At 36.8% G+C, this 13,431-nt stretch overlaps 1 protein-coding gene across 1 annotated transcript in view; it reads left to right on the plus strand.

Annotated features, from left to right (window-relative positions):
• The window catches only part of LOC150080682 (dihydrolipoyl dehydrogenase, mitochondrial), a 222,593-nt gene that overhangs the window by 49,289 nt on the left and 159,873 nt on the right, over positions 1 to 13,431 (plus strand). Inside the window, exon 3 of the mRNA XM_090381792.1 lies at positions 2,469 to 2,548. Coding sequence (XP_090237918.1) covers positions 2,469 to 2,548 — 80 coding nt within the window. The remainder of the gene's footprint in view (positions 1 to 2,468; positions 2,549 to 13,431) is intronic.

Below are 13,431 nucleotides of genomic sequence, written 5' to 3' on the forward strand. Positions count from 1 at the left end.
ATAGATCTGCTTAGCACATTTGCAATAAATTGTCTAGGCACTTTGTCACCCTTCATCTGCTTTTCCCTAATCCATATCAACAAAAGCCTTTCTATTTCCACAGTAAAGTCTCTTCCCTTATGTACCGATGTGGAATCATCACTAACTTTAATACTCTTTAGAATATCCTTTCGTTTAAGTGTTGTAGAAATAGTCAATTAAGGAAAACCATACTCACGTATTAATGCACTAATTTTTACTCATGTTTTTTTATCATCTCTTTCTTCACTTTAATAGAAATTTTATTCTTAACTTGCACTTTAAGAGCCATTGTTATTTAATTTCAGTTTATTTAATTAATAAATTCAAAAATAACCACAATTACTGTAATTACATATGATTAACTCAAACGCTCATCTCCAGTGATGACAGTACAGTACAGTTGAGGAAATTAAGATTGTATTGAAAAATCTGGATGAAGTCTAGAAGACATCACTACTTGCAGGGGGGGGGGGGTGGATTGATAATAATTTTTCCTTTTTGTGTGCTATACAAGCATTTCAAAAGTATATATAAAATATTCAGCAACATTCTAGGATCCAAAATTCTCTATTATTATGGAACTACAACAACTGTTTAAATTTTAAAATTTGTCTCTATATGGAGTATTGAAACAAAAAAATAATAAAAACAAGAATAAACAGTCATATGTACATGAATAACTATTTTGCTAGGTACATATGTTTGTTCTTACTTATTTATTTTATTATTTTTACCATTCAAAACTGCATAGCTCTTTACAGTTTTGAATCGAACTGCTCAGAATCAAATATGTCTTGTGTTTTGAATCTAGAATATGTTCCAGAATTTTTTGCACATGCATTTGAAACACTTTGTATATTTGAGGCCTGCCCAATGAAAAAAAGTTTTATTATTTTTACCTTTCAAAACTGCATAGCTCTTTGCAGTTTTGAATCGAACTGCTCAGAATCAAATACATCTTGTGTTTTGGATCTAGAATATGGTCCAGAATTTTTTGTACATGCATTTAAAACATTTTGTATATTTTCAGTCCAGCCTAATGAAAAAAGTTCCCTGGGCGGGAAAATTGTTTAAATTAAAAATTCTTTTAGAATATATAAACAAAGAAAATTTTAAAATATGTTATTGCATTATATAATGGCATACATAATTTTCCTATTATGCTGTAGTTAATTTTCCTATTATTTACTTATTATTAATTAGAAATAATCCAGTGCATTCCAGCTGGAATATGATCTGTATTACAAATTTTCCAGATTATCATTTATAAAAGTTGGCAGGTGCGTAACTGCAAGTAGTGCTATAATTTATTGAGGTTGGTCAGTGTTTCGATAATATAGTCAAATTAGATGAGGAGGGTTGGAAAATATATTGGTTATCCCCAATGTGCATATCTGTAAGGAATGCCTTCTTTGAAGAACAAGTGGCATGAAAGTGCATAGGATAGTGGCTGATGTGTTCCAGATGCTATTGCTTATCCTCAGACATAGCTTATTATTGACCTATAAGGATGAGTCAAATGAAAACAAGTTTTTTTTTTTTTTTTGTTATTTTTTACCAATAACTGGTATTTAATTTATCAAAAAGATCTGCAACAGTGTTTGGTTTGTTCTATCTCTACAATTTTTTTATACTGCTCGAAAAAGTCATTTTGTTTGATATTGGCACTAATGCATGGACAATGAAGGTAAGGAAGAAATCATATTTGGCATCATCTTTCACTTCATTGTCTATGTAGAAGCAACATCCTTTCAGATCATTTTTTGTTTTTTTTTCCCAAAAACATGAAAATTGCAAGATGTGTTTGTTGCAGAGAATGCTCAGTCACTTCCCAGTGTGTGGCTTTAGAATGGTGGCATAGGTGGAGGGCCTTGGCCTCCTCTTGTCTCACTTAGTGGTACACTTCGAGATCCAAACAAAGACCTATTGAGAAAGGAAAGTATTACTTTCTTGGGGGGATGTTTTCTTTTCTAACAAACTTTTCTAAAAATCAAAGTTGAGTATCATAATAATATATCTTGGAAATTCTCTGTAGAGCTCATTAAGGGCATCTATACATTTATTCACAGATCCAAACAAGAATACTTTTTTTCTTGTTGGGTGGCTTTTTCTTTTCAGTGTGATCTTGCTACTAATCCATAACACCATGGCATACACTCAGCAATAAAAGTGTTAATTATTACTGTAATGTATAAATGATTTTTATGGATTTCCAAAATGGTTGTAGGGTAAAATAAAGACTCCTAACTACAAAATGCTGTTCATGATTCACCATTATTGTAACAATATCATTCTGTTTTCACATAACATAAAATTATAAAGTGAAATGAGGTTGATTAATTATCTCCCATTTTCTCAGAAAGTTGAGTAAGATCCTTATATGTAAGAATTGCGTGTGAATGTCTGTTTTTACCATGTTAATATATATATATATATTTTGAATTTAGGAGAGGTCGACTTAGTAGTAATAGGATCAGGCCCTGGTGGATATGTTGCAGCTATTAAAGCAGCCCAGCTTGGTCTGCAGGTAATGCAAATTCTTTTTTACAGTCAGTCTAGTTGAATTAGATTAAATTTAATTAATTCTTCTGATAGCCATCATGAATAGATATACTATTTATAATTAATGACTATTAACTGAACTATTAGTGATTGTTAGTCCCTTCTCAACCAACAGATACTGAAGTATGTAAGAGATTAAATGCAGTATAACTAGGATTAACTCAGATAAGCTATAACAGGACAAGACACATTAGTTTTATATTTTTGAGAATTGAATTTATCTTTTTTCTGTATTGATTATTTTAATATTATTCTATAGTATTTTTGCATCTTTTTACCTTTAGTCAAGAGAGAATTAAAAAATTTCAAATTGATAGGCACTTGACTATGATATGATGAGATAAAAATTGAACCAATTTTAAAATGTGCAGCATTACCTCTATTTATGAAGCTCCTGGGAACAAAATCCCTTTATAAATAGTCTATTATATACAGGTAACCCTCGTATAACACAGTTATTAGGTTCCTATAAAATGTCGTGTTGGGCAAACCGTGTTATACGGGACTAAGAAAAATTACAAAAGGGGGGGGGTTAAGTTCCAAAAGCTAACAAAAATACACTATTTCATTAACAAAACTAACAAAAATGCACCGTTTTAGATTTCATGTATCTTCTGCTCTCATTAAAAAACCAGTAATCTTGGTTTTGTTTGCTTTTGCTTGATAAATCTTTGTAAATTTCATTGTATGGAACTAAGCATTTTTGAAGCTCCCTTTTGAACTTTGGGCTCTTTTCATTCAAGCATCTGCATTGAAAAATTAAGATCCTAAATTCTAATTGCTTGGCTAAATTTATGCCTTCCCTTATGCTTTTTAGTGTAAAATTTGGAAGTATAGAATTTATCTGCGCTATGCTATCATCCTCTGAATTGATTTAGTTTTACCTCTGATGCCATTTCCAACAAATCCGCTTTGCCAGCCTCTTTTCCTACCAGTAATTCTTGAACATCTTCAATAATAATATATATTTTTATTTTTTTTTAGGAGCATAGGTGACTAAGCTCATGTTACTCTGTGTATATTGTCTATAAATTGCATGTGTTCTGTAGTCGATTTTCTGTTTTTCTGGACGAAAAACCCAAGTTTCTAGGACATGCTACCCTCTTTTTTTTTATATAAACCCCAAACACGAGAGGTATTAGAACCTATAGTACTTAGTACCGTGCTTGGGTTGGAGGTTGAGAAGATGAAAGAAGATATTTGTTGACATTGGACTTCGAACTTCTGTAGACTGTAATTTTCAGGAAATACGTATGAAAGAAGGTTGTTCCAGAAAATGGCAGTTGAATGAATAAACAAGGAAGATGAAAAGTTGGTTCTGTGAGTTTGAAGTTGCACAGTAAATGGATGTTGGCTGGTGGCGGCACGTGTTCGGACTGGTTTGGAAGAGAGAATGGGAATTATAGAAGCCAATTCAGAAGAACAATGCCCATGGAAGTATCTGTAGAAGAGGCATGCAGCAGAAACAGTATGTCTATGAGAGAGCGAGTGGAGAGACTCTGTTAGAGATGAATCATTAATTAACCTAACTGCCCTCTTCTGAATGGAATCAAGAAGTCTGAGAGAGGTTTTCGGGGCACCACCCCCAGATGTGGGAACAATATTCCATGGTAGGGCGGATTTGCGATTTGTACATCTGTTTGGAAGAAAAGTAACGCCGAGAGTGAAAGAGAAAACCAAGTTTTTTAGATGCAGAGGAAGCAATATTTGTAATGTGATTGTGCCAAGAGAGATTAGAAGTCAAGGTAATCCTCAAAAGAGATATATCATTTTGCCTAGAAATCAGTGTCTCACCAAAGATAAGCATAGGAGCAGAAGAATCCTTTTTGTGACTGAGTTTTAGAAGGATTGAAATCAACTAAGTTGTCTTTGCCCCACTGGAGAATTACCTTGAGATCGGCATTTAAGGAATTGGTAGCGAATTTTCAAGAAGTTGAAGCTGATTGAGCAGAGCAAGGTTTCTCAAAATGGAAAGTGGAATGCAATGTGCTATCATCGGCAAAACTATGGATAAGATTTCCAGTCAATGGAAGAAGGTCTTTAATATACAAGAGGAAAGGAGTAGGGGAAAGAACTGAACCTTGGGGGACACCGGCATTAGTGGAGAAGTTAGAAGACAGAGAGCCGTCTACCATCACCCTCAGTGAGCGATCAGAGAGAAAACTGGATAACCAATTACAAAAAACAGTTGGCAAACCATAAGATGGAAGCTTGTTTAAAAGACCTTTATGCCAAACACGATCGAAAGCCTTTGAGATGTCAAGAGCAACTGCTTGTATTTCACCGAACTTTACCATTGAATTAGTCCATAAATGGGTAACATAAGCCAGAATATCACCAGTGGATTGACACTGACGGAATCCATACTGGCGATCATTGATCAGATGGAAGGTTTCTAGATAGTTTAAGAGTTGGCCCCGACTAACTCAGCACATTGTGAAAAAGATCCATAAAAATTCCTCCCGTCATCGACTGGATTCAAACTCAGGTCTTTTCCACCTGGTGTGGGGAGGAGGGCAATTCTATCAACTGTGCTACCCACGAGGGCTTCAGTAGTCATATCATCAAAACCTTCCCCGTAGCAAGTTCTACTATCACACTAATTTCGTTTTCTGCTTGTTCGACCATATTTCCTGAATGAACTGTCATTTTCTGCTAGTTCAACCATATTTCTTGAATGAACTGTTATTTTCTGCTGGTTCGACCATATTTCCTGAATGAACTGTCATTTTCTGCTGGTTCGACCATATTTTCTGAATGAACTGACTATGGCCATACACTTTTCCACATGCACTTAACGTTGACGGTTTTATTTGTTTCAGCGATAAAGCTATGATTCTGATACAGTCAACAATTGAGAATTGTTTCCGTGCCTCCATTAGTTAGCATTAGTAGAGGCATATGATGCAAGAAAGCAAGCTTATGCAGCATCAGCCAAAAAAAAAAAAAAACCACTACCATTTCACCCCTCCATTTGTTCCAAATACCTGTCTAGCTCAGCCTTAAATTTATGTAGGCTAGCAACTTCCACAACAAAAGATGGAAGTCTGTTCCACCAATCAACTACTCGCTGGCTAAAGGCAAACTTCCGCACAACTGTCCTACAACTGTCTTTCCTCAATTTGAATTTATGCCCTCTCAGGTGATTATTCTGAGCAAGAGGAAGAATCACATCAGCATTGAGCATGCTCAAACCATTCAAGGCTTTATACACCTCAATCAGATCAGGTGCCTAGTCTCCAGACACTGTGTAATCTGCAAAATATAAGCCGTTCTTCGTAAGAGCAACCCTTTGTTCCATTCACTAATCTTGTTGCCCTTCTCTGTACTTGTTCCAACAGCTCTACATCCTTCTTAAAATGAAGCCTCCGGACCTTTGGCCTGACCATTGCCTTATACAAGGGGATAATCACTTCCTTATCCCTGCTAGAAAAATTTCCTGTATATCATTGACAAGACACCATGAGCTAGCAAGCTTGCAGACCATCTGCACTGCTCAAAAAACTTCATATCTGCCTGCACAATTACCCACAGGGCCTTTTCATTCTCTACCACTGTCAGTGTAGTACCACAGAGTTGATACGTTACTCTGAGGTTAATGCTTCCCATGTGTAGTACTTTACATTTGTCAATGTTAAACTTCATTTGCTACCTCTCAGACCATCTGCTCAACTTTTCTAGATCCTGTAGCAGCCTACTGTCATTAGTGTCCTTAACAACCCTGCCAACCTTTGTATCATCTGCAAACTTGGAATTTTCTGTTGGTAACATCATCAGTTGGTCCCACCGTATAGAATTTAAATACTGTCTCAGACCTCCATAGTTGCCTTTATGTAAGCAAAAACCTTTCCCTTTACCCCTAATGGTAGTTACCTCTTTGAGTAAATCCCACTTGAGCACGCTGTGATCACTGCCACCTAGTGGTTCTTCTATCTGCAGATTCTTAATGCATGAAGAATCACTACTGTAACCAGATCGAGAGTATTACTCCTTCTAGTTGCCTCCCGAACATGCTGATGTAGAAAACAATCATCCAATAAATCCACAAAAGCCTTGCTAGCGTGTGTGATCAACCCACAAATTCCTGTCAATATCCGGGAAATTAAAATCCCCTATTATAACTCTCGGATTTACTGACCCACTCTATTTCCCTGTACAGTTTTTTATTATATTCATCAGAGTCATTAGGCCTATAACACACTCCTACTCTCAATTTTGATCTCCCAGTGCTTATGTCACACCAAACTGACTTAACATTGCACTGTCCAGTGATGTCGACGCTGCAATTCCTTGGATTTTGTGTTTCTTAACTAATAGTATAACCCCTCCTCCCTTCCTATCCTGTCTGTCCTTCCTGTACACATTGTACTCCCCAAATTCCAGTTCTACATTTCTTATATCTATGTGACACCACATCTCTGATATCCCGACAATATCTGTCTTTAATGTTTTGATGAACACCTCAAATTCATCAAATTTATTTATCACACTACTAGCATTGGTGTACACACAAGTATACATGCACCTGTTCCTATTCTTAGCTACCCTAACACAACCCATGTGTTTATTTGTACCTCAGTGACTCCCAGCAGTCTCTGAAATATCCTGCATCTTGTTTTCCAGGCTGCTGCTTATTCCAATAGAAGCAGTGCAAGAATCACTTTCACCTCTACCAGCGGCTACTGTTAATCTATTAATCCGTGTATCCCCCTCAAGCTTGCAGTTTTCCGACCCACCTAACACTGCTTCGATAGCACACCAAATATTCAGCAAATATTCGCACACCCTTTCTATTTAAGTGTATCCCATCCCTGTAGAAGCAGTCTCTCCTGTTAACAAGCACAGATCAGGCTGAGAAAAATTCTACCCCTTGAGCCTTGCACAATCTCTCCAGGGCCGAATTGATTGAAAAGGCTCTCATCATATACTCCCTCCTATTGTGTTTGGGCAGAATTGCAGACACTTTCAAATTCAACCCTAATTCATGGCTTTTTTTTTTCAACAGTGACCTTTGCTTGTTAAGTAATTTCACTGTTCTCCTACTCTTAATATCATTCCAACGTGTACAACAATATCACCTTTTGTCCTTAAAAGATGATATCTGCTCTACAATGTCATCACCCTTTGACCCTGGCAGACATGCCCTGCTCCTGTTCCACCTATCCTTTTTACACAATATGTTCTCGTTTCTCTGACAATAGAGTCACGACAACTACTAGTTCCTGTGGGACCAGTGCATTCTGCCTTGGAAGTTGTCTCTGTGTTGTGTGATGATCAAGTGCAAGCTCTGGCATTGATGTGGGCAGCTGAGAGCTTGATGGGCCCCTCAGTTTAGATCCTTCGAAGGCATCTGCCCTGTCCTTCAAGCTCTCATATAGGCCCATAACAATGCTGAGTTGTTGCCTGATTTCATCACACTCCTTTCATTGCACACACACACACACAAAGACATCCAATATCATGTCCCATACCTTATTGCTCCACGAACATCAAACAAGCAGTGCATTTTGAAAGGCAGTGATTCAGAGGGAAACTGTCCACCTCAGTTCTCCCCTGAGCCAAAGCACTCCCATTAGCTTGAGCCTTTTGCTTTGCTGCTCTGGTCTGAATCATGATTTCGATTCAATTTCAGTACAAAATTTTAACCCTAAGCTTATATCCCAATGCAGCTATAACACTATATATATATATGTATGTATCAGATCACCTCGCAGGTGCCTAGTAGTGCTCAGTATCGATTATTATCTCCGAGTTTTGTTATATTCATTAATTCAATAGATTTGGAATCAATTTTTTTCCAAAATCCATTGTAACGATTTTCTGATGGAATGAGTTTTAAAGTTGGATATAATGCCTTTATCTAACAGTTGAATGAAAGAAATTGTATTAACCCAGTACAGCTGTGGTGTTAGGAACATAACTTCAACGTTTAGATAACTTAAATCTTTTGGATAGCCTGGTATGTGCTATCCAATAGTAATAAAACTTTGAAATCTAGATTTTTCTGCAAGTTCAATAGCACAGAACGTAACATGGGGATTTCCCAACAAAATAAAATACAGAGATTTCTCAGTTTTTTTTTTTTTTTTTTTTTTGACTAGCTAGTCAACAGCGGGGATTCAAAAAGAGTGGAAATGTTGAAAAAGTTATATCCAACATAATAGCAGGGTTTTCCCCACACAAAAGCTCAACAATACCCTGTTATACGAGGTTTACCAAAATTCTCTAACCATCTTAGAGCGAAACCGTGTTGTGCGAGGATTTCCGCAGTTTGTCAATCGTGTTAGAGTGAAACCGTGTTATAGAAGTACCATGTTATCGGGAGTTTCCTGTATTATATATATATATGTATGAGCAGGGAACTCCATTTTTGGAGACTATTTTTAATTTATTTTCATTAATATTTTGATAATTTCATTGATTGTTTAGCCTTTTTTTTTTTTGCAATGATCATGAAGCAGTGGCTTATATGTAGGTTGAGAAGCTGTCCACTAAAAAGTACATTAAAAAGAAGGAAATTTTTAAAAAGATTTTATTAAACTAAAGATATTTAGTATTACTATTTAAATGTAGTATTAATAATAATAATGCTGTCATTATATTGACCACACACACACACACACTCTCTCTCTCTCTCTCTCTCTCTCTCTCGTACAAAAGATATTGATTGGATGAACACCGTTGAATTAAAAAGGGAGAGAGAGAGAGAGTGGAAATACACTTATAAATGAAGACTGAATTGTAAAGAGGGGTTTTCTACCTTCATAAATGATCCCTAGACTTCAGTCTCTCTTGTCCATTTTCCAAAATCAAAACTTAAAAAGTGGGAAGGTGGGTTACATTTGGATTTATTCCTTCTTGGAACCTTAAAAAAAAGAAGAAGAAAAAAAAAGCAGCAATATGAGTGGGAAGGCATTTTAAATCAGAGAACCATAGATGTTAAAAAACGAAAGACTGCATTAATGGAAATAATGTTGTGTTGGTGGATGATGTGATGTTGTGTCATATGCCACTCAATCAAGCCCTTATTATTGAAAGAGTCCTGGGTTTATTTAATCTTGTGAATACTCATCAAGGAGAAGGATTGATAGGGAAGTTTGGGGTCAGCTGAGGTTTGCATGGCAAATTAAAAAAAAAAATGCACAACAAAATTTACAGCATTTGTATTAGTATTACTAATACAAATCCTGTAAATTTTGTAAATTACTAATACACCACAGAACTCACCAAGGCAGTGAGTTCTGTGGTGTGATTCAGGAAGGAAATTACCCTCCCAATTCAATTTATAACTGGATGAGACAAAGCCTGTTCTGGAAGAGAATACCCTCCAGAATATTTATCTCCCAAGAAGCATGCATGCACCATGCTTTGTGGTTGCTGAGGATTGCCTCACCTTTTTTATTGGTAGCAAATGCTTCAGGAGACTTCAAATTAAAGCCTTTTCTTGTCTTCCATTTTGGAGATATCATGCTTGATGAAAGGATATTCAGCAATGTGTTTGTCTGCTGTTTTTAAACTTAGGCATTTTTGTAATCAAACAGAAATGTGTAGGTTATGTGTATAAAGTGTATTTGTGTCTGACGGCACCAGAGTTTCTCCCATCTCTGCATTGCTTTCATTGTGGATGTAACAGTTCACTGCAAAGGCCAGAGATTTAAAAGTGTATGGATTTTGTAAGTGTAGTATTATGTATCGTTCTTCTGGCCATTTAGCCCCTGGACACCTGCTGGGGTCCAGCATTGCCCACACTTGGCTCTGTGGAGGCAGACCAGGTACCCAGTAACTCTATATTTTACTTTGGCAGGCCCTGCCACCTAGTTTCCTGAGATTTCAGTGGCTAGGGCCTTAAAAAAAAAAAACATCGTAGGGGTAGGTAGATACTAGATTTTGTAAGGCCTAAAAGTTTGTATACATAGTTTAATTTAGACATTGTTAGAATTTGACAGTGTGGGACGTACGCTAGTGTATAGATAGAGTAGGGGGGAAGCTGGGGGGTGAAAGGCAGAAGTATGGGGGACGATAGAGAAGGTGTCCCCAGATTGTCAATGAGGCAGGCCTTTGCCTCACCAGGTGATTAACTGGGAGGCAGCGGGGGAAGGAGACTTCAGAAACTGTCTCCCCCCACCAGGGGAGGGAAAGATAGGACTACGCAAGGGAACATGGTCAGGAAAGCCAATTCCGTCGTACAGCAATGCTTCTCTCTTTTGCCATTATGTTATTCCTTGTAGGTTGTGTGTGGTATCATTTTAGATATCACACAAAAAGATATGTAGGTTATGTGTTGATATCTTTTTAGATATTTCTCAAACACAGGCCAAGTACTACTTACATCTTCAGCGGCATTGAACTGCTGGAGATGTAAGCAGCCAAGGATATTGCTGCTTATAGACAATGTTTCCATCTTTACCTTTAGTATTCCAGTTATGGGAAAAGTTGCATTCATTATGCCAAATATGACTTCCCTCTTCCATCCTATGGATTAAGGCATGATTTCTGCCTCGAGGTTGGTAAAAAGACTAGTTGCTTCTACAGTTACTTCTCTGGATGTTAGAATTTGCTGATGATAATATTGGTAATATCATCATTTGGTCCCACTGAATAGAAACTGTGAGACCATTGTAGTCACCTTTAAGAAATCAAAAGTCCTTTAATTTGCTCATGACAGTAGTTACATCTTTAAGTAAATCCTACATCAATACACTGTAATTATTGGCACCTAGTAGTTCTTTTATTTGCAGATTCTTAATGCATGAAGAATTTGCAAATACATTATCACTGCTGATAATCAGATAAAGAATATTACTTTCTCTTGTTGCTCCTCTAACATGCTTGAATAGAAAACACCATCCAGAAAAGTATGAGAGAAAAATTGCTATTGTATGAGCAACCAACCCACAAATTCCAGTTAATCTCTGGAAAGTTAAAATCCTCTATTATAGGATATTCCAATTTATTGGCCCTCTCTATTTGTCTGTATAGGTGTTTGTTATACATATCAGAATCATTAGGCCTATACATTCTCGTGCCCTTGTTTTTGTTTTTCCAGTGCTTATGTCACTCGAAACTGACTTAACATTGCACTAGTCAGAGGCCAGTGCAATGTTAAGTCAGTGCACCCATGTAAATTGGATGTACTGTTTTCTTTCTATATGTTTCTTAGCTATTAGCATAATTCCTCCCTCCCTCCCTCCTGTCCCATCTGACCTTTTTCTGCATTGTTATTTCTCGTATTTAGATTGTGTATCCTGTATGTCTGAATGGCACCACGTCTCTGATATCCCTACAGTGCAATAATTTCATCTTCAAATTCACCAGATCTGCTTACTATACTCCTAGCATTAGTGTACATGCAAGTATATATATATGCACCTGGGCCGACCAGGCTAGCCGGGTGGGTAAAGTGCCTGCCTGGCAACCCAAAGGTCGCGGGTCCGAATCCTGCCTCGGGCTTGGATCAGAGTAGTGCAAAAACCTTGGGAGGTGCATTATGGCCACAGAAGCCGATGCGGCAACAACTAAAAAATATATATATATATATGCACCTGGTTTTAATCCTAAAACAGTCTATGAATTTACTTATTCGAGAAAGACACCCAGCAGGCTTTCTAATCCTTGACACCTTGCTTTTCAGGCTTCTGCATGTCCTAATAGAAGCAGTGTAACAATCACTTATGCCTCTGCCTGCAGCCACTATTAATCTGTTAGTTTGTGAATCCCTCCCCTAAATTTTCTGATCCACCTAAGACTTCCTTAATAACATTAGCAAATATTCTTATACCTTTTCTATTTGTGTATCCCATCTCTGTAAAAGTAATATCTCCTATTAATAAGCATAAAACCTTCTGAGAAAAATGTTTAATATTTTGATAGTTACATTGATTTTTTTTTTTTTTTTTTTTTTGTAGTGTTTGTGAAACAGTGGCTTATATGTAAGTTGAAAACCTGTTCACTTAATAATACATTTAAAAGAATGATTTCTAAACAGTTTGATTTTTAAAAAGATTTGAACTATAAAGGTACTATACCAACATTTGCAAAATCATGACTCTTGCGCAGTCTCTGTGGCCAAATTGATTGACAAGGTTCTTGTGTCTCCTCCCCACAAAAGGTGATACTGATTGTATATGTTTTAATCCTAATCTCAAACTTTTTCTTTTCTCTCAAACATTGTGTTGTACTTGTTAAGTAAATCCTCAGATCTCATGCTTTTAAAACATATACAACCAGTATCACCTTTTGTGTCCTAAAGGTGATAGCTGCTCTACTCTGTCATAATATTTTACCTCAGGCAAATATATTGTGGCCTTATTCCCCACATCTTGTTTGCAAAACATATTTCCCATTTCCTTGAAAATAGTATGACAACTTCATTAGACATCCTTGAAAAACAACAACCAGGAGTTTGTCATCAACAGGGGTTCAGCTTGTACAAACAAACACTACAGAGTTCCATGGCATTGATTTTTGTGTGAATGCGGTGGTACATAAACTAACCATAACCAACCACAATCAGATGTCTTGCTTACGTAGTGCAACAAATGCCATATGGTTCATAGAGCAGTGGAAATCAGTTCTATAGAGTGATGAAACTTTTCACTATGCCCTATTCTGAACAGATGAATTGGTATGGAGGATGTTTGGAAAACTTCTGTCTTTCAATTGCATATGGCTTGACAGTGGAGTTCAGAGGAGGTGGGATATGGCATATAGGCTATTTCTCATGATACAACCTATGTCTCTGTGTGCCTCCCTCGTCAGCAGAGAGTTCTGCTGACGAGGCTACTACAGACGGTCGTTTTCAAAGCCGCTAAGTGGATTTTTCTTATTTATTGATTTGAAATTATTGTT

This window comes from Mastigoproctus giganteus, chromosome 9 (genome assembly GCF_048544385.1).
Source record: "Mastigoproctus giganteus isolate SK-2022 chromosome 9, ASM4854438v1, whole genome shotgun sequence".
Taxonomy (NCBI): domain Eukaryota; kingdom Metazoa; phylum Arthropoda; class Arachnida; order Uropygi; family Thelyphonidae; genus Mastigoproctus; species Mastigoproctus giganteus.